Source organism: Mchenga conophoros, linkage group LG15, assembly GCF_057382185.1.
Source record: "Mchenga conophoros isolate Kocher_MC1m ecotype Shallow Benthic linkage group LG15, M_conophoros_male_GT1.1, whole genome shotgun sequence".
Classification (NCBI taxonomy): Eukaryota; Metazoa; Chordata; class Actinopteri; order Cichliformes; family Cichlidae; genus Mchenga; species Mchenga conophoros.
Window position 1 is genome coordinate 37,418,964 of NC_140540.1, and position 24,481 is coordinate 37,443,444.

The 24,481-nt window shown below is 41.0% G+C and overlaps 2 protein-coding genes and 2 non-coding genes across 4 annotated transcripts; 3 read left to right on the top strand and 1 right to left on the bottom strand.

The window, feature by feature from the left end:
- Positions 1 to 3,563: 3,563 nt before the first annotated feature.
- Positions 3,564 to 10,911, top strand: nucleolin (nucleolin multifunctional protein). The gene is made up of 16 exons (XM_085246888.1): positions 3,564 to 3,719; positions 4,773 to 4,874; positions 4,972 to 5,074; positions 5,492 to 5,623; positions 5,988 to 6,233; positions 6,443 to 6,598; positions 6,819 to 6,896; positions 7,044 to 7,167; positions 7,571 to 7,707; positions 7,796 to 7,922; positions 8,084 to 8,220; positions 8,428 to 8,557; positions 8,896 to 9,029; positions 9,234 to 9,360; positions 9,688 to 9,962; positions 10,166 to 10,911. Exons 1-16 carry the CDS (start codon positions 3,702 to 3,704, stop codon positions 10,228 to 10,230), a joined length of 2,091 nt encoding a protein of 696 aa, XP_085103014.1. The 5' UTR covers positions 3,564 to 3,701; the 3' UTR covers positions 10,231 to 10,911.
- Positions 5,760 to 5,899, top strand: LOC146558830 (small nucleolar RNA SNORA57). The gene has a single exon (XR_014888816.1). It is a non-coding gene; the product is annotated as a small nucleolar RNA SNORA57 (small nucleolar RNA).
- LOC146558831 (small nucleolar RNA SNORA75) lies at positions 9,396 to 9,522 on the top strand. The gene has a single exon (XR_014888815.1). It is a non-coding gene; the product is annotated as a small nucleolar RNA SNORA75 (small nucleolar RNA).
- A 7,348-nt stretch (positions 10,912 to 18,259) lies between the features above and the next one.
- On the bottom strand, positions 18,260 to 22,162 carry b3gnt7 (UDP-GlcNAc:betaGal beta-1,3-N-acetylglucosaminyltransferase 7). Its single transcript, XM_085247888.1, has 2 exons — positions 21,922 to 22,162; positions 18,260 to 20,764 (listed from the first exon to the last, which is right to left on the bottom strand). Coding segments are annotated over exons 1-2 (1,224 nt in total). The 5' UTR covers positions 21,924 to 22,162; the 3' UTR covers positions 18,260 to 19,542.
- Between the last annotated feature and the right edge of the window lie 2,319 nt (positions 22,163 to 24,481).

A 24,481-nucleotide genomic window follows, 5' to 3' on the forward strand; every position in this document is an offset into this window, starting at 1 on the left:
ATCTGACTTTGAGGTTGCTACTGATTTGCAAACTGGAGAGATGCACAGCTGACAGAAGCAAACTGAGAGTACTCGTTTACTGTGAAAACACATTTACAATCATAAATTAGATGTGTTTGTCTCTTTTTTGTGAACCTATATTATTGACTGTAGGAAGGTCATACTCATAGTAATAGAACTTTAAACACACACACATACAAAACAGGCCTTGAGGTGGCCGGTGCTATAGAACTAAAGCCGAATTAAAGTCAATAATTAATTCACTGAAAAGAAAAGAACGTAATATCCAGTACTTGTTCAGAACAGCCTGCCTACCTAGCTGTTACACTACACACTAAGTGTAAACGCTACTCTGGAAAACACAAAGGCAACATGCCCACCTCATGTACCTGGTGTTCAAGAAACATGAGTCACATAAGTCTAAAAAAAAATAAAGGATAAAATAATAAAATGAAAGTAGTGTTTGGGGATCGTTATAACACCTTTTGCACCCACCAACAACAAAATAGAACATACACTGAACAACAGCAAGAAATATATCCACACTGCTGTGTTAAATCCAGTGTGTTCAGTGGCAGAGCTTCCAGTTAATAAAAGCTTTCATCAAAGGCCAGCATATAGCCGTACACGGTCACATTGCCATGTGAATTTGTTTACTAGTTTCAATGTTGTTATATTTGATCTTTAACCATTCTAAAATACAGCCACTGAATTAGACACACGTGTTCAGCTGCACGATTAAGCAATTAATTTAATGGTCCAATGACATGACAACAACTCAGTGCATTCAAGCATGTAGATATGTTAAAGATGTTCTGCTGAAATTCAAAGTGAGCATCAGAATGAGGAAGAAAGGGGGTTTAAGTGACTTTGAATGAGACATGGCTGCCGGTGCCAGACAGGTCTGAGTATTTCAGACACTGTTGATCTGCTGGGGTTATCCCACAACACCATTTCTAGGGTTTAAAGAGAAGTTTCTAAAAACAAAAACAAAAAAACAAACATCCAGTGAGCAGCTCTCTAGATGAAAATGTCTTCTTGATGACAAGGGTCAAAGCAGAATTGGAGACTGTTTTGAGCTGACAGGAAGGCAAGAGTACCTCCAATAAACATTTGTTACAACTAGGGTATGCAGAAGAGTATGCACAACATGTTGAACTTTGAAGAAGATGTGCTGCAGCAGCAGAAGACCGCAAAAGCTGCCACTCTTGTCAGCTAAGAACAGGAAACTGAGGCTATAGTTCACACGGGCTCAACAAAAATGGACAACAGCAGACTGAAAAAATGTAAACTGGTCTGATCGGTCATCATTTGGATGTGAGGATCAAAATCTGGCATGCAAGCATGCATCCATCCTGCTTTGTATCAGTGATTCAGCTTGCTGCAATGGTGAGAGGGATATTTTCTTGGAACACTTTGGGCCCCTTGTGTCCACCTGTGTATTGTTGCTGACCATGTGCATTCCTTTATGACCATCTTCTGAAGGTTGCTTCCAAGAGGATAACGAGTCACAAAGCTCAGATCACCCAAATCTGTTTTTCTCAACATGAGTTCATCGTATTGAGATAGTCTGTGCATTCACCAAATCAGCTTCCAATTTGGATTTGGAAGACAGACACTATCTCTGCTTTTAAGATTAGGCTTCAAACTTTCTTTTTGATAAAGCATATCAGGTGGATCAGGTGACCCTGAATCCTCCCTTAGTTATGCTGCAATAGGTGTAGGCTGCCGGGGGATTCCCATGATGCACTGAGTGTTTCTTTTTCAGTCACCTTTTTCACTCACTGTGTTTAAACACATCTTTCTATTCAATTATTATTAATCTCTGGCTCTTTTCTACATCATGTCTTTGTCCTGTCTTCATCCATTTACCTTCAACCGGTCGCAGCAGATTGCACCCCTCCTTGAGCCTGGTTCTACTGGAGGTTTCTTCCTGATAAAAGGGAGTTTTTCCTTCCCACTGTTGCCAAAGCACTTGCTCATAAGGGGTCATATGATTGTTGCTGAAAGACAGCAGTGAATAATTGAACAAGAGACAGAGTGACAGGAGGGTTTTTGCAAAGAGGCACACCTATTCATTCTGCAAATTCAGCATAGACACTGCTGTGTAGTTGTATGTACCTTTGTTATTTCAATGTGGCAATTTCAGTAGCTCTTTTTCTTTTGTAGTTGTTGTTGTTGTTTTTTGTGGGGTTTTTTTTACACAAAACAGTTTTTTCAGTTATACTGATATGCTTTAAAACCACCAACAGTGGGACGACTGTAATAATTAAACACAGTCAACTACAGTTGTGATCACAAGTCCAGAATGTCACAGCAAGACTAAGAAAAGGGGCAAAAGTTGGACAGAATGCAACATTTTGTACAGGTAGACAGGTAGAACAATGGCTACTCTGTGAGCTTTCTGACTACAAAAGATATTGAAGTTCAAGAGAATGGTTAGATTATCATTATTATCATTATTATTACAAAGAAGAAGGGACCAATAAAGTTACATTATCTTTCTCAAATCAAAGGTAGTTGTAATTCACTGAGACTAGTCCGTAAGACCGAGTGATGTTAAATGCAATGCTGCCTCTGTGTGGTGTTGAGGGTTAATTACTCAAATGTGCTCTTCATGTTGCCCTGGGAATCAGCTGGTTGGCTCCAGGATTCAATTGTGCAACAGAAAAACAATGTATGAATATTTATATTTAAAATTATCTACAATGTAAAAGTAACTTAATGGCAATTAAAAAGAGGTTCCTTCACTGAGGGAAAAAAAAGCCTAAATATTATTATTATCATTTTAAATGCACGCATCTACCAAAAAGGCAACAAATATCTATTGCTTACATCCTTCCTGTGTGTAGTCATCCTTGCAAAGGCAAACTCCGAGCATGGAAAAACCTTATGTAGAGGTTTTTTTTTTAAGTTTTATTTTAATGTATACAGTTACATGAAAAACATGTACTAAAACTGGACTGAACTACTATGTATACCCCACTTTGAAGTATTTAGATTATACTATACTATACTAGTTGGGAACTATCGCTGTTTAATAGTGTAGCGTGTACCTCGTGGTGGACTACACGTGGTTGATCGTTTGGCAACCGTGCCGAACCACGTGGCCATGTAAACAGCTGCATGGGATATGTGACAATAAGCTGTATATGGTTTCTGTAGCGTTAAGTCCGGGAAATTGCAGAAAATAGTTTTCTTTAATATTTTAACTGTAAACATCTATAACTATACGTATATTAAAAACTAAACCATGATAATAATAATAATGATATAATAGCAATGTAATTAATACATGTTCATATTAAATACAGACTGTCATAACATTGACTTTAAAGGTTAAACACGGTAGATTTGACAGTGCTGCCTCGTGTTTTTGTCATGTATTTAGTGATATAGTGAGACGAGAATAGTTATACAGTATTTCCTTAGAGTAGTAAAATTCAATGTTTCCTGTATGTGGGGTGAGGCGCGGGCACGACGCAAATACATTAGCTTGTGATTGGTAGAGATAGTCATGTGGGCGGGTCGGCGAGAGCGCGCGAAGAAGGGGAGTACCGAGCGCGTCTTCGTCGTCTCTGTCTTTCCTGTCCAATGTCCCATCGAGTAGGCAGGTCCACGTGCATACATTAGCTATTCTTTTTTAAATTCATCTTCAGACGTCCAGCTTCTCGTGTTTTATTGAAACACACAACAGCACAATGGTGAAGTTAGCAAAGGTAAGATTACGTCATTCTATTTTAAAAAATAGTGCGTGCGTTTGTAATAGAAAGAAGGCTTGTGTTTACGCTCGAGGCCTTTAAGCAGAAGTTGGTGCGTTTGTTAAAAAAAAAAAGGGGGTGAATTCGCGGAAAAAGAAAATGTCCGCTCAGGTAAAGCAGCGATTGTCGCCTTTTTTTCTTTTTTTTTTTTTTTAAATGAATCAACATGGTGGTGGTGTTGCCGCATTTACTACGCCTTTTTCGTTTGCGATCAGCCATGTTTGTGCCTCGCTTTTGGCTCTCTGGCCTGCTAAGCTAAACCGCTGCTTAGTGTGGATTTCGTGCGCGCTCTCGATTTAAGTATGGCGTATAGAAAGACTAAAACAAAATCAATTTATGGCCAGCCTGCCAACCTGTACTAACATTTGTTAGAAAACTGTTGTAAAAACCGAAAATTTGAGCACGCGGCTAGCTTAACCACTAGCATTAGCGCATTCATACCCGGACTTGATTCTAATTTACTTCATTTTGTGGAAATATTGGTAGTTCTCGGTGTGAAGTTTAAATTGCCCCACTTAAAAACTTTGTCACGTAACGGACTTTCTAGATAACTGTTCGGCATATATTTTTATATATATATAAATATAATTTTTTAATGCTTGTCAGCAAATGGTAAAATTACCCAGCATGCTAGCTGACCGACCTCTAGAGCTCCACGTGGGTTCTGTGCCTGCTCTGAGTGACACACGAGGCAAGCAACCAAAACCGAGAAACCCCATCGGCGCGCACAGTTATCATTTGAGTGGCTTATTTTAAACTCACGTAACCGTTTGCCGTTGATGATTTAATTATTGAACAAGCGGCACGGCTCTCCTGTTTTATATTTTAACCGTGGAATTCCACGTGGCCTAAAGCCCCCTCATGTTTGCGGACATGCTGCAGCGGGTGCCATGATTGTTAGACCCTCTTCTTTACCGGAATCTATGCTTGGCTACTTGTAGGGCTCCATTATTGTTGGGTTTTAAAAACATTGGTAATAACAATTTTTGCATTCCGGGATTTCTTTTGAAGGCAGCAAATAAGCAAGCAGCTCAGAAGAAAAAAGCCCCTCCACCCCCTAAAGAAGTTGAGGAGGAATCCAGCGAAGAGGACAGCAGTGATGAGGAAGAAGAGGTACAAAGACGTTGTCTCAAGTATTTTATGGCTAAAATGTAAAATGTGGTATTAAGTGTTTTTTATTATTATTATAATTTTTTTTTTAAAACTGCAGGCTCCTCCACCTAAAGCGGTGAAGAAAGCCACACCAGCCAAAGGCACCAAAGTTGGAAATGGCACTCCTGCCAAAAAAGCAGAAAGTGAAGATGATGATTCTGGTAAGTAATAAAGGTCCAAAATGAAACTACTTGAATGATACTCATATCTCACGTATCTCACATAACCAGTATGTAGGTGAAATTTAGTCTGGACTTTAATATATAGAGATTGACCTACTTTGTTTGTTTTGATGTTTAAGGATCATCCAGATGTTAGAAAGTGAGTCCCTCTAACGTTATTAAATGCATCAGGCATCGCTCAGTTAAGAAAAACGTTGTTTTTGACATTTAGTTACAACAGTGAAACAGATGGTCTTTAGAAAGAAAACCTTCAGTTATGAAAACTGCTGTTTCCACTCAACTGGTGAATGTGTCGTGTTGTCTAAATTCATAATATACATTCTTGATCTAAACAAGATAAAATCTTAAAATGAGCATAATATTGTCTAAGACGATTTTGCTATTTATTATATATAGACGAATCAGAGGAGGAGGAGGCCCCCCCACCAAAGAAGACACCTGCAAAAGCAACTCCGGCTAAAAAAGCACCAGCCAAGGCAGCTGCTGCAAAAGCAGAGGAGTCAGATGATGATGATGAGGAGGAGGATGGTATGGCTTTTGGTATTGTGTGACTGATAGTAATTACCGTTGTACTGTGTTTTTAATAAAACTGTCAATGGCTTCATTTTAATCTGATCCAAGTATTTGTGCTAACAGTCTGGTGATGTAATGCATCACAAAACATCCTCCATTTCTTGGCATGCATGTGGTTGTTTAGTACTCATGTGTGTAATGTACGGAGGAAAAACAAAGACAGCGCTATGTCTTCGGTACCGGTGTGTATTTTGCTGTCTGCCGGTCCTATCCTCAATCGCTGTTACAACCTAATGCCCTTTTTTGAACTCTAAAGAGGTTTTGTTGAAAATTTCTGCAATGAAATGAACAAACTCGTTTTTTTTTTTTTCTTGTCTAGATGAATCTGAAGAAGAGGCCCCACCACCCAAGAAGGCAGCTAAGCCTGCAGCAAAGCCCCCAGTAAAGGCTCAGCCTGCAAAGGAGTCCTCTGATGATGATGATGATGATGACGAGTCAGAAGAGGAAGCCCCTCCCCCCAAGAAGGCTACTCCAGCAAAGCCTGCAGCCAAGGCTGCAAAGGCTCAGCCTGCTAAAGAAGAGTCATCTGAAGAAGACGATGATGAAGACGATGATGATGATGATGGTAAGACTGATCCTCACATTTTTTTGTTTTTAACAGGAGCCATTGAAATAGTTAACATTGTATGATGATCAACAAGGGACTTAATACTGATCACGTATGATGTCACCTTTTGAACTATCTGACACACAGTAATACTCGTTTTCAATGCACTTGAATTCGGCCACAGTTACTGTGAGATTTACGTCTTCGGCTTTGATTCTGCTTTTTAGACTCTGAAGAGGAAATGGACACTACTCCTGCTCCAGCAGCCACCAAGGCAAAGAAAGCAGGCATGGTTAAAGCCAAGGAAGAGTCTGAAGATGATGAGGAGGATGACGAAGATGATGACGATGAGGAGGAGGACGACGATGAGGAGGAAGAAGAAAGTAAGTTTGGGAGTTTAAAAAAATAAATAAATAAAAATTAAGTGAAAGTGTTATTCTCCCAGTTCTTATAAAGTCACTCAAAAGTGATCACCACCCTATAATAAAGATGTGTGTGTGCTGTAAGATGGCTTATGTACTGTACTTTGTTGATGATGTGTACAATGAAGACTCACTGCCCCACTCACTTTCTCTTTTTGTCGTCATTCTCCTTTCTGACTAGAACCCACAGCTGCGAAGAGGAAGGCTGAGAGCAAAAAGGACACTCCACCTGCCAAGAAAGCAAAGTCAGAAGGACAGGGTAAGAATAAATATATTCTGCCTGTTTTAATAAGCTTTCTTTACGTTTATCAACAAGAGGCTTAATGCTAATCCCAAAATGTCAACATAAATATCAATAATGCATTTTTACACCAAAAGTAATTGAAGTGTTTTCCCTGTTTGCCAGTGTTTTCTCTGTTTGTTGGAAACTTGAACTCAAGCAAAGATTTTGATGAGATCAAAGCTTCACTGAGGAAATTCTTCTCCAAGAACGGCCTTGAGATCACAGACGTCCGGTTAGGAGGAAACAAGTAAGAATTACATTTAAAACAAATCATAGTTAATCCCTTCTGGTTGGCTTATTCTTGCCTATCAAAATGCACTCGTTGGGTATAAGTGATTGATTTTGAGTGTATCACAAATATCAGATGTGTTTGACTGGTTCTGTTTGTATCACCATGTAGTTGAGATTAACATCTGAAGACAGTTTGGCCATAGCCGGTTGATAGAAACAAGTTAATGGTTTACTTGGCTTGTTAATATTTAACAGTTAACAAGTTAAATTTATGGTAAAATATTAAAGTATCCTGTCATTGTAACTGGCATGACAGCGCCCTTGTTTTATTTGTAAAGTTAAAAAAAGAAGCTGGTCTGTGACACTTAAATTCATTGAAGGTGGCATGTCTGATGTTGCTTGCATTTTTAACTCTACAGGAAATTTGGCTATGTGGACTTTGCATCTGAGGAGGACCTGCAGAAGGGCCTGGAGCTCAATGGTAAAAAGGTCATGGGCCAGGAAGTGAAACTGGAAAAGGCCCGCAGCAAAGAAGGCTCGCAAGACACCAAAAAAGGTAATGGATGTCATGAATTGAAACAGTTCTTTGTGGATGGAAAATAATTTTGTTCCTGTACTCGCTGACACTGACATATGGCCCACAGAGAAGGACGCACGGACACTGTTTGTGAAGAACCTTCCCTTCTCCGCAACGGCAGATGACCTGAAAGAGATCTTTAAAGACGCAGTAGAAATCCGGGTGCCTCCTGGCCAGAATACTTCAAACAAAGGGTAAGAACAAGCTAGATTGTAAATTTTTTTTCAGCATAGTAAACAGTTGAAGTTATGGGCAGTAGTTGTAGAACATGATCTGCTGATTAAGTTTCATCATTATCACTCAGTTCCTTTTTTTTTTAAGAGTATGTTCCATGTTTTTGTTTTGTTTTTTACAGTATTGCTTACGTAGAGTTCAAAACTGAGGCTGATGCAGAGAGAACGATGGAGGAGACCCAGGGCTCTGAAGTACAGGGGAGATCCATCATCATTGACTACACTGGAGAGAAGAGCCACATGGGAGCCAGAGCATCAGGTAAGCTTGAGATATTTTGTAGAACTGTGAGACAAGCTACTTGTAACAAGCAGTTCCAATAATTTCAATTATTAGAATGCATAAGTATCTATACTCTTAATGAAAGTGTCTGTGTTTGTATGGCCAATGCCAGTTCTGCAAATGTACTGATCTATAGTGAACATAACATAAGACGGCTGAAGAATGTTTCATCTTTTCTTTTTGTAGCATCTGAAGCGGCCAGCAAGACCCTGGTCGTGAACAATCTCTCCTTCAACGCAACAGAGGAAGTGCTGCAGTCCACATTTGAGAAAGCTGTTTCTATTAGGATTCCACAGAGAGATGGCAGACCCAAAGGGTGAGTGTCTGTGTGGCCACGGGTAACCCCAACGAGGGCTTTCAATCTTTCAAATGTAGTCATGGTGTGTAAAACACCTGCGCCTTCTCTTGAGCTCCTGTAAATCTTCCTCGTGATAGTACTTGGAGTCGCACGAGAAGTAGAGCCAGTGCACAGTTAGAACAGGCCTGCCCACCTACATGGGTGTTGCCTATGTCTGCTGTGCAACAATTACAGTAAACTTTCTAAAATGACAAAATGAAAACATTTTAACCCTAATAGCCCTCAGCGAGACATTCAGATGAAGCATTTCAAAACAGATGTTGACTCTTTTTCTATCGTTGTTCTTCTCTCCTTAGTTTTGCTTTTCTGGAGTTTGAGAGCACAGATGATGCTAAAGATGCTCTAGAAAATTTCAACAACACAGAAATTGAAGGCCGATCAATTCGACTGGAGTACAGCCAGAGCAGAGATTGGAACAGGGGAAACTCAGGTAGGTCATGAAACCAATCGGTTGTCTTTTTAGTTGAGACTCTTCCAGCTGTGATGAAATCTTTATCTCCTGAAACTCTGTGAAGATTCAAAGATAGTCAAGTCCTGAGCTGATCTTTCCATGAATTTTAATTTGTTTAATTGTTTAGATTTGCCCAGATGGGTATTATTTTGCTTATTTACATGATGCCATCTTCTCTACCAGGTCCAACTAAAACCCTGTTTGTCAAGGGTCTCTCTGAGGACACAACAGAAGAGACCCTCAAGGATGCCTTTGAGGGTGCTGTAGCAGCCAGGATAGTGACAGACAGAGATACAGGGTCATCAAAGGGGTAAGTTTGAACAGGTGCAAACACTCCTTCTCCAGCACTTCTCTTGAGCACCGCTCTGTCTAACAATGACAGTGTACGGTTTCGTATGAGAAGGAGAGCAAAGTCGCAGTTAAACAGGCAGCTGCCTTAGTGGCAGTTGCCCATGTCTGATGTGAAACAGACTCGATGTGGTTTGAATTGGATGACTTTGCTCAGATGAGTTATTTAAAAACCAATACTTCACCCGACAAAGTAAAATAGTTTAATTCATGGCACTGCATTAGAATTACATTTATTTATTAGAATCATTTTCCATTATCTCGTCCCCTAACCTGTCTGGCTCTATAGCTTCGGCTTTGTGGACTTCAGCAATGAGGATGACTGCAAAGCAGCTAAGGAGGCAATGGAGGATGGCGAGATTGACGGCAGCAAGGTGACTCTGGACTACGCCAAGCCCAAGGGTGAAGGTGGCTTCCGTGGAGGCCGAGGTGGCGGCGGCTTCGGCGGTCGAGGTGGCGGCAGAGGAGGCCGTGGTGGCTTTGGCGGTTTTGGTGGTCGTGGTGGCGGTGGAAGAGGACGAGGAGGACCTCGTGGAGGTGGACGCGGACGCGGTGGTTTCGGAGGTAAGGGATTAAACTCCTAAACCTGTGGCTACAATGGTCATCTTTTAACTGACTTGCAGCTTTAAGCTGGTAGATTTTTACATTTGTTGTTCCAAGAGTTAACTGAAACAGAGCGATGTCTAAGTGTGCCTCTTTATCTTTGTTTTGTAAAATAGCTAAACATGCTGCCTTGTAGATTAAGTTGCCCGTCTTTCTTGTTTCAGGTGGAAGAGGTGGCGGTGGCTTTGGAGGCAAACCCCAGGGGAAGAAAATAAAGTTTGATGACTAAAGTCTTAGTCTATTTTACTTTTTGAAAGGACTCTGGTTGCATCAGTTTTCAGAGCTTTTGGACATTCCACAAAGCGTCATTGGTATATATTTAACTGTTAATGGGCATTTTAGCCCTTTATTTAGACCCCTCAGACCTTCCATCCCCCTTCTGTGCCAGAATGGTACTTCTGACCTTTTCAGCTTAATCAAGACGTGAATACTGAATGTCCTAAATGCAAACCTGCACCTCACGCCCCTGAAGCACACTTGCTTTTCTGGAGGAATAAAATGGAATAGATCAGGTTCGCTGTGAAAAATGTTTGGTTTTGTCAGATACATTGTGTAAATTTAAACCGTTTGTATGATTTCGTTTTACCTTTTGTAAAAAGAAATACACTTGTATCCATATGTTTTGTTCTTATTTTGTCACTTAGTTTACTTTAGAAGCTAATTTTTACTGTAATGTGCAAAGCATATTTTGATAAGAGTTGAGTCCTTCCTCATGAGTTGGATGTTGAGAATGACAAATGTTCACATTTTTGCTTGTTTTGTGGGATGCTGTCGATGTCTGAGTTGCAAATGAAAGACCTCTAATCTATGTAACATAAAATATTTGTAGTGCATTGACTAATTTTTATTTTTTTTCCCCCCATCTGACGATTTTCAGACGATTAAAACCTTGTATGTGGTGATTTTTAAATGACTCTTGCAATAATTTGTCTTCAAAGTCATGTCCTTTAGACAGGGTCCACTTTCACTAGGGCTGATCAGTTTCTCTGTCAATGGGATATGTGCAGACTTAAAGTTGTCTCTAATTAAACCACTACTCAAAAAAAACATCAGTTCCAGCTAAAGTTATCAAACTATTTACCAGTCTTCCTCTAATTTCAAAGGTTTGTGAAAAACTAACATAGTTTGAGAAGGAAATGATCTCGTTGATGTTTCAGTCAGGGTTTACTGACAAAAACAGACCATAGCACAGAAACCGTACTGGTGAAGGTTATAAATATCTTCTGGCCTCTGAAAGTGCACTGTGTACTTGTTCTGTTGCACCTCACAGCAGTGTTAGATAATATTAATCACAATAGTCTACTACAGAGATCCTGTTAGTATTAAAAGATGCACTCCTGTGGTTGTGGTCACATATCTGATAGACAGTTGTGTATTTAAATTGGGAGTAATCTTATTTAACATAAGTTGGTCACAGTGTTCTGTGCTAGTATCAGTTCTATTGACATTATACATGCTTTTCTTTTATAAGGTAATATTAGAAAACAATGCATATAGTTTGATTGCTGTGCGGATGATACTTTTATAGTTTTATGTATCCATGAAGTGAACTAAAGGCTTATCTGAAAGGCCTGAATCACCCATAAGTTCACAAGAAATTGAGGTTATTGTAATCAGCCCTAGAAATCGTAGAAACAGTTTCTAATTAGAATTACTGAATGCATGCATCATTATAAACAGGCTGTTCTGAAAGTGCTGAAATCCCAAGATGAGAAAGAGATCCTATTTCTTCAATGTTGGTTTCTTTTTATTGGCCCCTCATAATATGGAAATATCATAATCAAGCAATTCAGGCTCAGACTGCTGGTTTACTTGTGGGCCTCCTTGTGGAAGAATCTCCAAGTTTGTATTCAGGAAACAAACCTTTCTGCTTTAAAGATTAGTACATCAATGCAGATGGCTGTCCGTCCCCAAGCCTGCTTCTACTCCAGGTTTCCTCCTATTACAAGGAATTTTTCCTTCCCACCATTGCAAATTGCTCGCTCATAGAGGCTTGCTCCATTATTGGTATTCTCTCCAAAACCTTAATGCGAATTGACGCTATTCACAATTTGTTACATTATTTTGGATGTTTGTGATCTGTAGGCCACCAGTTTTTTTTTTATTTCTTGTTTAACTATGAAATTTCATAAACCTAAAACCTCTGGAATGTATGTATGGTGTTCATATTGAATATACAGAATAAGAAAGATCTGAATAGAAAAATGGGGTTTGTTGTGAGAGGATCTGGAGGACTGCGGAGCTAAGAGCCCTGACATCATGGCGTCAGGACAATAATCTGCCTCTTAACATGAGCAAGAACAAGGATCCAGGACCTCTACTGACAGCGCTGTAGGAGGAAGGCCCCACAGATCCTCTCTTATCCCACCCACCACAGCCATACACCTCTCACACTCCTTCCATCAGGTAGGAGGTGCAGGAGCATCCAGACTCGCAGCAGCAGATTCAGGGACAGTTTCTACCCACAATCTATCAGTTCTACTGAACTACTGAAATATTAGACAGTTGGTGCAATCACTGCACACACTGTACATGTAAATACATTACCTCTGCACTACAGCCACCACAGTATTTTTAGTAATTTGTATTTATATATTTCTTTATGTTACGTATGTGTAATCAGTTTGTTTTTTTGTTGTTTTTTGTTGTTTTTTTTTAAGGGGCTTTGACCTAAGAATTTCATTGCTGGTAGTGACGTGCCATTGTTACCTGTATATAACTAATTAAACTTGGCCTTGATTTGATTGAGCTTTATCCCAAGAAACTATAGCCTACGCATGATGACACAGTGTCACTAGATTATCCTCTCAGCTCTTAAAAGTCATTCAGGCTCCAAAGCAAAGTTTGCTAATCGTCATGAAAGTTAAGCGTTAAAGATTTCATCTCATAAAAGCAGATTTGTTTAAACAGGATTTCTTTCTTTAATAATACAACACAACAGAGCATACAAACTGAACACACTGGGGCCAAGTTACTTAATAAATGTTTGTCTCCTAATGACCTGCGAGTATGAACTCTGCTGCTTTAAGCACGGAGCAAGGGAATTAAAACGTGGATACCTGTCCCTCAGGATACAAAAACTCTTATTGTTATCTTTACACACTTGATACCTGTGAAAAATGTATCGAAAGACTTGAACTGTGACATTCTTTCAAATTAAATCAAATACACCTGTGGCTGTGGCAACCTCCCTTCTGAATCAGGGAGCAGCCAAAGGTAGCTCTAAAAGTCAATAAAATGCTTGTTGGGAACACCATCCATCCATCCATCCATCATCCGCTTTGTCCGGGGCCGGGTCGCGGGGGCAGCAGCCTAAGCAAAGAGGCCCAGACCTCCCTCTCCCCAGCCACCTCCTCCAGCCACCCAAGGCGTTCCCAGGCCAGCCGAGAGATATAATCTCTCCAGCGTGTCCTGGGTCTGCCCCGGGGCCTCCTCCCGGTGGGACATGCCTGGAACACCTCACCCAGGAGGCGCCCAGGGGGCATCCTTGTCAGATGCCCGAACCACCTCAGCCGGCTCCTTTCGATGTGGAGCAACAGCTGCTCTACTCTGAGCCCCTCCCGGATGGCCGAACTTCTCACCCTATCTCTAAGGGAGAGGCCAGCCACCCTTCGGAGGAAGCTCATTTCTGCTGCTTGTATCCGCGATCTCGTTCTTTCGGTCACTACCCACAGCTCGTGGCCATAGGTGAGGGTAGGGACGTAGATCGACCGGTAAATTGAGAGCTTCGCTTTTACACTCAGCTCCCTCTTCACCACGACGGACCGGTGCAGCGTCCGCATTACTGCAGCTGCAGCCCCAATCCGTCTGTCGATCTCCGGCTCCCTTCTCCCATCACTCGCGAACAAGACCCCGAGATACTTGAACTCCTCCACTTGGGGCAGGAACTCATCCCCCGACCCGGAGTGGGCACTCCACCCTTTTCCGGCTGAGAACCATGGCCTCAGATTTGGAGGTGCTGATCCTCATTCCCGCTGCTTCACACTCGGCTGCGAACCGTTCCAGTGCGAGCTGGAGGCCCTCACCCGATGGAGCCAACAGAACCACATCATCTGCAAAAATCAGAGATGAGATTCTGAGGCCACCAAAGCGAAAGCCCTCCGCCACTTGGCTGCGCCTAGAAATCCTGTCCATAAAAATTATGAACAGAACCGGAGACAAAGGGCAGCCCTGGCGGAGCCCATCACCCACCGGGAACGAGTCCGACTTATTGCCGGCAATGCGAACCAAGCTCTTGCAACGGTTGTATAGGGATCGAATGGCCCGTAGCAATGGGCCAGACACCCCATATTCCCGCAACACCTCCCACAGGACACCCCGAGGGACACGGTCGAATGCCTTCTCCAAGTCCACAAAACACATGTAGACTGGTTGGGCAAACTCCCATGCACCCTCAAGTATCCTGGAGAGGATAAAGAGCTTTGTTGGGAACACTTGCGGTTTATTTTACCACATACAAAGTGGACAACAAGCACTATGGGAATAGCAGGCTCTGATATTAAAATAAAACACCATAAAAAGATTCCAAAGATTAGACAAGAAGGGGATTATTTTGTCTGAGGATCACGAGTGCTTTGAATACATGTTGAGATACTGCTGTACTAAATAAGTCAACCACACGGTGCCGCTAGAGGGCAAGCCGACTGAAACTGAGGCGCAAATAAGCCTGAGAGATTTGCACTCAGTACGAATCAACTCATCTTAACACGCTTTACCACAGATGTAATGGATGTCTGATAGAAAGCAGTTCTTTATGCAGATTGCCAAAATCATAAAATACAGCAGCCAGCTTCGAAACTGACCCAGGGGTTAGGCACAAAAAGTGATTGCTTGTATTCAAACAGTGAGACAGTTAGCCTATGTCAAACAAATCTCATGAATGATGTTAAACCACTTTGAGCAAACAACACAAATAGCATTCCTGTCACAAGCCAGAAGCTGCAGTCAGAGTTTAGCAAAGTGACTCCTGTGTATGCTTTATTTATCTAAAAGGCAAAAGGTGTGAGTGACATTAAAAATGTATTTTTGTTAAGGGCAGAAGAGGTTCTAACACATATAATATAATCGTTCTATTTTCTCTCTCCCCATCATCTTGTGTATCTTCAATGATCAATTATCACATAAAGGCAAAAATGCTAAAAAAAAAAAAAGTCATCTTAAGAAGCAAAAAAGTTATGTAATCCAGGCAAGTAGGTGACAAAAACTATCAGCAAACAGCACTTCTATAAAGGACGGGCTGTTACTGTAACTCTGATCTCTGATTGTTCACATGTAAGAGGACTCGGTGCGACCTGACTCGGAGTTCCTGTGGCAGGCGTGTCTTTTGTCAGTGACACCAGCAGACAGGAGACAGCGCCATGCTGCCATCAGATGGCTCTCCCAGCTGAACAGGGATCTTTGTTCCTGTAGGTTCCTGGGCAGGAGGCACTGATGATGGCACCACTGAATACCTCCATTGAGAGGTTTGTTGTACCACCCCCAACCCCTCCCTGCCTTCAACACTGACAGAGGTCACGCTAGCGTTTCTCTGTGGCCTTGTGACGGTCGTCTGCAGTGACTGCCGTGCTTTCTTTTCTGTTTCAGGACTCTGTTGAAAGCTTATGTGGACAGACAAGAAGACACATAAATAAACACTGAGTGTTATCTCATCTGATAATCAGCTAATCTAAATAATCTCACTCTAGTTCTCTTCACTTATGTACAGCACTTACGTACAGCACAGATAATGATTGTAAAGATTGTGGGGGTTTTTGTATGCCACTTTATCCATCCAAAACACATATTTTTGAAAGAAAAGGTGCAAGCTTTATTAACTTTATTGTTTTTGTATAGTGTTTTTTGTCTTAATGTCTATAGTAGTTATCTCAAATATTAGGCCCAGGGACCAGAATTAGCCAGGCAAAGGCTTCAATCTGGCCCACCGGAAGGCTTTGGGAAATGTGAAGGAGTGAATAGAATTTGAACTTTAAATTACATTTTCATAAGTTGGACAGCTTTTTCTATTGACAAACACCTCCCCAACTGCCATTCATACTACACCAAAAAGTTAAGAAATACAGGAGGATTACAAGCCAAATCCTAGCCTACCCCAATCCTAACCCAGTATCAATAGTGTTCCACAGTACTACCCTACAAACATCTATGACTTTTTCACTACAATAGTATCATTTTTACATTTCCTGGATGCTTGTAATACTGAAAAAAAATGTGCTTGGTTTTTCATTTGTGGGTATTACGATGACTCTGTAAAGTTTTACTGCTGCTTTTACACACTGGGATCACCTCCGGTGTCATGTCTTACAGGAAAAATGTAAAAAGTCTCTGTAACAGGGTTTATAGGGCACTACTGTGGAACAATAATAGTGACACTGACTGATCAGCACCATGATATCTGTATCTGCTCTCATGCCTGAGTGCAAACAGTTTCTGTGTGTGCCAAGGATACATCAGTTTACATATCTGACTCACTGGTATGCTGGATAGCAGTTTCAATTAATAAACACTGGGATACTGTTACATAGCAGTGTGATTTTCTGCCTTGGGCCAGTGACAAACAAATATGCAGTTTATTTCCAACTTCTCAGCCTGTAGACGGCTCTTAATCTAAGTCTATGCAAAGACATTCCCATCTTTTGTTATGTCAGTGCTGCTGCTGTAAAGGTCTTTGAAGAAAATAGAGGGTTGGTGTGAAGGTTTGCATCCCTGTCCACCTCACCCATTGGCCACGCTGACATCAAAAGCTTCCTCCAATTAGTGTTAGCAAATATTCGGCTCCTGGTCTACAGGCTGGTTGGGAAACTGGCTGTGGACTGACCATACAGCACTAGTTTCCCACACAGTGATAACAGTCACCGTGGTGAGAAATTCACTTTAGATTAAAGTAAATGTCGGCCAGTAGTTGATAAGCCTGTGTTTTCTTTTCTTGTCACTTTGGTTGGGAAAATCTCGGAATGTGTGTTGGAAGTTCAGCAGAGCGTACTGGGTTTCATGAATGTTTACTTCCTTTAGCGTTCCTCTCAGTGTAGAGGTTACAAAGGTAGTGAAGTAAGAATTGGTTGCTCTGCTGTGGCTGTTTTACTTGCTTGGGTGCTTGGGTTTGGGACGGCTTAACAGCTGAAAAATAGGAACACAATTAAGGCAGAGGAGATACCTTTGACTCTCACCATTTCCATTGTACATTGCAGTACAGTCACTATTTACTGACCTCTGTGTAAACTAGTTGTCACTCCCTGTTCGCTATATGCAGTGTGGAAAATTAAAACTCAGCTATTGCTCAGTCCTATTGTCAGCTCATACTCAATAAAACACACCGATAGAGCAAATTCACAATGGGGAGATTTCGGTTCCGATCCTTTGTGGGTTTGACTTCCGATCACTCTGTTTAACAAAGGGGAAAGAGATAAAACTTAAGCTATGGTTTTTGTGCCGGTGAGTGTGTCCTGGTGAAATACAATACAGAGAAGGCAAATTCCATTTCTGCATGGCTTCTGTTGTCCTGAAAGAGATTGTGGAAAACAAGGGGGTATTTGTTTCCTTTTGCGATGCCCTCGTTATCTTTTTGTGAGATAGCTTCACTGCGGTGTGACACGTGACAGAAAAAGTGGGAAATGCCACAAGTAGCCAGCGCATTTCTGAAGACAAATACAAAAGAGGAAAAAGGGGCACAAAGTTCAGTGAAAACCTGAAGTGTTTGTAGTTTTTTGAGATCCTTTCCACCTTCTGTCAAAGATAGATCCTTTGGGGGTTGCATCAGGAAAAGCATCCTGCGTAGGAATCTGCCAAATCAGATAGGCAGGGTGTTACCTGCAGTGGCACACCCGTGTCATCAAGGGAGCAGCTAAAAGTCGTTTTTTAACAGGCTATAATCCAACCTGCTGGATTATACAACACACATATTACGCTAGTAGAAATGGATTGGGATTCATGTAGGTTTTTTTAGTCTAACTTACTACTTCAAGAGCTTTGAGCTTTGGCACAGAATACTATATATTTTATGCCATTTTTAAGCACTTTATCTTTCACACATTTATTAATTTTTATTGAGCATATCTTTGGATCGGCCCTTAATCCCAACTTCCCTCCCAAGCGAGAATTCTCTACTGTAGGCACATTGAACGTCTATCTGTTAAAGTATACCACAATTCCTTGGTTTTTACTTCCACGTAGTTTCTTTGGGAAGATCAATCCACTGTTGTTGGATTTATCTTATTTTCAGACATTTGATGTAGATAAAGTCAAACACAGTGTCAATTGTCATGATATTTATTTACAGATGGCATTCTCTGTACATGACGATTTTTACGTATATTTACATTATGCAGACACAACCACCACCAACCACAATCGGTCATTTACATTCCTTTATCGTCCGTTGCCTTAAGTTAAAAGTAAAAGGCAAGCCCCCCCTTTTCTCGGGAGACGATTAAATTAACATGTCATAATGGTCGTACCAGCAAGAATTTAAGTTCACAGTGTCATTGTAAACCCCTCAACCAAATTCACGTCAAGTATATCAGCACATTCAAATCAAAAGAAAACATGTATGTAACAAGTCGTTTCCCCCCCCAGATAGTTAGCATATATGTAAAAGAGCTCCAGATCAAGTCAGCGAGTGTAGGGAATTCAACAGTACAGACAGTATCAATCTTACTTTAGGAGCAGGTACTGCATAGGAAGGAATTGACATGATATAGTGATCAAACGTGATCAAAGACAAAAGAGTTTTTGTCCAAATCATTGAGGTAGAGAGAGTTGTTTGTTTCTCTGCATGACATCCTTGTCCACATGAATGCAATGTGCAACACTTTGAAGACTGCTAGCATAACTGCAGGCTGTACCCTGGCTGCTAGGGCGTCCCACTAATACTAGCTGCCTCTATATTTTTGATATTCACCCAAGAAAACATGATTTCCCACGATTAATCCAAAATAAGACATAATATATAAAATAAAAGGCATTTGGGATTTTGTTCACCACCACAATTAATTGTTTTCACATTAGTGGGTTCAGTGTGATTTGGTGATGTTGTGATTCATGACACAGAACCCAAGACTTGGGTTCTGTGTCGGGACAATTCTAGATCATGTCGGAAGGATAAAGAGGAATAAGTCTCTGTCATTATTTTTTTTTTAAAAAGACACAAGAGAATAAAATACCCACCAACTTAATGACAACTTAATCAACTTAGTATGCCCATTGATTTAGCAGCACAGTTTGGTTTTCTCTGAATCTGTGTGCCGACGGGGGTTGGTCCTTAAAAATGCCAACGTAAGCACACAATTCTAATTGAACTTAAAAAAATAATAAAAAATAAAATAAGCTCTGTATAATTTACTTTTGATAATCCTCTTCAAGAAATTGCACAACTGCTCACAAACAGAAAATTCAAATATTGTCCTGGTTTCACTCCACATACAGCTTCTGATAAACTATACCAGGAAGTTTGGCTCCTGCCTTACAGTGCGATGCACTTCCTCATAGCAGTCACCGAGGCAAGGCTGAGCTCGCTCGGTGCCGCTGTTCACCCGGTGTTCTCGCCAAGCTATAGGAGCTCCACCTTTTGTGAACAGACTAGTTCGCTGTTGACCAGATTCCACATGTGCTGGAGGTCCGACGGGAGCAGCTTGTGCACCACAATCATGTTCTTAAAAAAACAAGGTTCTCGGTTCAACTTGCTGTTCTTATTTTTCACCAAGCCAAACGTCTTAAAGGCGTTGTGTTTGACAGGCGTGACCTGAAGTACCTCCAGGCACATGCCCAAGAAGACATCGTCGATGGGGTAAAGCTCCAGCGTGTCTGCGGCCCAGTGAAGCCTACTCACGAGACTTCCATCCATTAGAAAACCGCCTCCACCTGCGTATGGAGGGTAGTGCGTCTTGTTATACAAAGCCTGGGGGATGTGATATTTGTTGTCCTTTTTACGAATAGGCTTCGCTTTGAAAATCACATCCCCAACAAACAGGTTCTTTCTGTGTCTGCTGTTTTCCAGGTATTCAAAAATATTTTTCACGCTGACAAAGACGTCATCATCCCCCTTGAAGACATATTGCACGTTGTAGCAGTAAGTATGGAACCACTTGAGGAAATGGGTCTCCTTGAGAGTCAGGTTGAAGAAGCTATCTAAGAAGTCCCACTGAAGAATATCGTTGTAAATCTGGTCTTCATACTCCACAAGTTTCTGATGATTTGCCCTTTCTGCCTCATTGGAGGACTTACCAAGAAGAAAGAGGGTCTTTATCCTTTTGCCGTCCACCACCTGCTCTCTGCCCCATGTTTTTCGGATGACCTCCCTGCGGTCATACTGAGTGGCCACTGATTTAATCACCATCAGCAGATACACCTCCCCTGTGCACTTCTCAGGGTGGTTGAGGGTCATGGGGAAATATCTGCAATGCCGATAAAGCAAAAACTGCTTGAAACTGTCCTCGAGGTTCTTGAACCACTCGTGTTTAGAAAAGTTGACATTGGCGCTACAGTTGGAACTCTTTACATCCCAAGTTGTGGGCCTGCCGTCCTCAGGGATTCTGGGCTTCTCTGTGGTGGTTGGAGCTTTTGGCTTTGACTGGTAGCTGCCAGACTTCCAGAAACTTTTTATCTGCAGGTATGAGTCAGCTCCAGATCCTGCTTCCTGAGCAGCATCCAAACGAGCATGCCTCTCCAGCTCGAAGCTGATGCTCCCTCTCTGGACGGCCAATGCAACCACGGCTAGGAGAAACATGACACTCACCCTCTTGTACACTCTCCAACGATCTCTGCTATTCTTCCTGGGGGAAGATAAAAATCATGGGATTCCAGTTAGACACGGCAACATTATACCTTGTAATAGAGGGAAAGTTGATTATATAAACATTGTTAGTGAAAGGCATATGTGTGCAGTGTATACAAAGATTACCTCCAGGTCTTTATATCAAACAATGAGAGCTTATTTATTTATTTTTGCAGAGATTTGTGTATTGCAAAGTGACAAATGTTCATTTAGGATTAATTATTTAAAGAAAATTTAAGAAAAAAACACATAAGGGCGAAAATCATCAAAACTATAACACAACACCCTCGGAGGGTACCTACATAACAAACATGTTGCTGTATAGACAGAGAAAAGACATACGGATTGTCAGCATACCCACACGTCTCCAGAGATTCATTTGTAGTTTTGTGTATGGCCTAAAATGTAGTTGGGAAAGTCCTATGACACCTGGACAATTTTCACTTGAAACGTCATTTAGAGATTACACAACCTATAGAGCCTTCACTATTACCATGTTTCTAGAGAAAAAAAACGCCCACCATAGATATATAACTTTCTATAGAAGAATAGTCATGAAATATGACTTATTTAACCAGCATCTGTGCTGTCTGTGGATTTTAAAAACATGGATTGTACTTCAGATTTTCTTCTATGCCAGGCTATATGGCTCTTTATTGCATTCATGATCAATAAGACACTCCTCTATTCCTGCATGGGCCCCTCTACTTCTGAAGATCACTATCTCCCCCCATCCCCATCCTCAAACAAAGTCCCTCCTGAAGCCACACAGTGGACATACAGCTACAAGTTACAGACAGGTGTATTTGTTCTCAACAACATCAGTAATAATAATAACAATAATAATGTGGTTAAGTCCTTAAAACTCTATAAGAGATCGATTCATTTTGCTTCTCACTAAATATTGTGGTTTTTCTTTGTTTGGTTATTTCAAAAGCTAATTCTCAACGTTCAATTGTTGCTTTCTCCTTGTCTTTTCCTTTTTCTTTCTTTTTTCTTTTTTACTTATCTGACAAGCCTACTTTCTAATAGACTTTAAAGATACAGAAAATCAGTTGAAATAAGTGAAAAAGAGGTTACGGTCAGATCAGACGAAAAAAAAAAGAGAGGATAAACTATCCGTAATTAAATCTTTTAATAAAATACGCCACTTACATTTTTCCTTGTGCGTCAGATTCTTTGTGATGATGTGCCGGCGATGATCGATTAGTTTTGAGTGTTTTTGTTGTTGTTGTTTTTTTTAAAGGTAGAATGACTTTGCTTTATGTAATTTCCGCTTCTTGGAAAAAAGCTAAATATTCCTTTCCATCGAAACAGTCTTAAAGCATCAAGCGTCCCGTTTAAGAGAGAGTTTAAAGGTTTTCAGGGACTGTGGTGCGAATGTGCGCTGTATGGTCTGCGCCTCGGAGAGTGCGCTCAGGCGCAGAGATCCGCCTTTAAAAGCTCAGCCGCCGTTACGTAGCCTAGACTACACACACAGCAGTTAATGAATGAACAGAGAGGGATGCATAGTGTCCACGACAGGCCAATTAATCATCAGCCGACTACCCTTAAACCTGCGACAAAGCAAATATTGAACTTGTCATTTTATTTACTTACGTAGACGTATGTCGTCTGTATGAGGCGGATGAAGAGTGGAAAGGTGGCTTGTCCTGATCACATATCTGTGAGGGTATGGAGAGAAGGCAGAGGAGTTTTTCACCAATATTCAACAAAATTGTGGATTCCTGAGGAATGGAGAAGAAGCCTGTGGGCGACTTTCAAGAGCAAGGATCATGTACAGAGCTGTAGTCGACTACAGGGGGATGAAACTTATGATCCATGCCATCACGTTATGGGAAAGGGTTGCTAAAGCTAGGATAAGAAGAGAGGTGATCATCAGTGAGGAGCAATATGGCTATAAGCTGAGAAAGAGGTCCACAGATGCAATGTTGGCTTTGAGAATGTGGATGTAGAAGCATAAATAAGTCAAGAGGAGCTGCATGGTGTCTTTGTGGCGCTATGGAAAGCATGCGATAGGGAAATGTGGTATCTGGAGAAAGTCTGGAGAGGTAGATGTATGCACTGGAGAGAAGAGGAATGACATGGCGACAGAGAGATAGCAGCAAGACTAAAAGAGAGGGTAGCAATGCTATGATGAATGCTTTTGAGGAATCGTGTGAGGGTTTATATTGTCCCTTTCCTGATCACTCACAACTCACAACAGTAGAAACGAGTACATCAGAGGGACAGCTCAGGTTGAGAGGCTTGGAGACAAAATTAGGCTGGCGGTTGGACATGGATATGTTGAATATGGAGCTGTCAGGCAGGAAGAAAAGAGGAAGACCACAGAGACAGTTATGGAGGAGGAAGGAAGACCCATATCTTTTGTAACAAGAAAGATTTATCCAACTAAACTGTATATATAGTTTGGATTATTTATCTAAAGAAACATAAAGTGGTAGCTCGCGCTTTGCTCTCCTCTGCATTTTCATATTCCACTTGTTTGTACCTCATGCCCTATAAAGACCGCGGCGTGCTATAGCAACATAAGCCCTCTATACAGAATAGTAACCATTAACTTTGTCAGATAAATGCAGTAGATTGAAGTCAAGTACAATACATAAGTCCCATGAAATGTCACACAGCTGAAAGAAGAAAGAATTCCTTTGTTTTTTTAAGGCAGGTATTTGAATATAATTGTTGGAACCAGTGTTTTTGTTAACATCCGGTGTAAGTCCTGTAGAAATGTTTGCAAATAAGAATCAATCAGCGATATTACATTACAGGAAGTCTTCCTCATTTCTCCTCATTTTTACAGTCTTTTGAACAGCCAGAGAACTCAGTTGTTAAGGTCCAACCTCCACTTGCGTTAATCTAATGAAACTCCCAAGATATCAGTTATCAGACTATTATTAAGTAAATCTGACACTAAGCCCCATTAGTTTAGGTTCAGTGTGTTTTTTTTTACTGATATTCTTGTTCTTTTCTATGGCTGTAGCCACTACAGAAGAAAAAAGCAAGTGATACACTCTGTCCTCAGTATTTTTGCATTGTGATGTGGCCGAAAGCAGCTGGTTATCCCAAATTATTTATTCTAAACTGTGAATTACTGTTAATAATTGATTAGATATCCCACACGTTTGAACTTTTACCTTTTAAGTAAGCGTTTCTTTACTTGCCGTATGATTAAATCTGATTTACTCTCCAAAAAAAACAACCCTCTCACTTCTTAGTGTACATCTCTTTTCTGTGGGATAGTGTGGATGGGATTTTTTTGTATAAGCAGAAAAGGCTTTTTTTTAAGCATTCCCACTTTAAAATCGATTATTTCAGGTGTATACAGTGGGGCAAAAAAGTATTTAGTCAGCCACCGATGTGCAAGTTCCCCCACTTAAAATGATGACAGAGGTCAGTAATTTGCACCAGAGGTACACTTCAACTGTGAGAGACAGAATGTGAAAAAAAAATCCATGAATTCACATGGTAGGATTTGTAAAGAATTTATTCGTAAATTAGGGTGGAAAATAAGTATTTGGTCACCTCAAACAAGGAAAATCTCTGGCTCTCACAGACCTGTAACGTCTTCTGTAAGAAGCTTTTCTGTCCCCCACTCGTTACCTGTATGAATGGCACCTGTTTGAACTCATCATCTGTATAAAAGACACCTGTCCACAGCCTCAAACAGTCAGACTCCAAACGCCGCCATGGCCAAGACCAAAGAGCTTTCGAAGGA

Bases quoted from the DNA above. Each gene is read 5' to 3' on its own strand.
- nucleolin (XM_085246888.1), top strand. The intron at 5,624-5,987 runs GTATGGCTTTTG...TTTCTTGTCTAG, and splicing joins TGATGATGAGGAGGAGGATG to ATGAATCTGAAGAAGAGGCC. The intron at 9,963-10,165 runs GTAAGGGATTAA...TTCTTGTTTCAG, and splicing joins CGGACGCGGTGGTTTCGGAG to GTGGAAGAGGTGGCGGTGGC.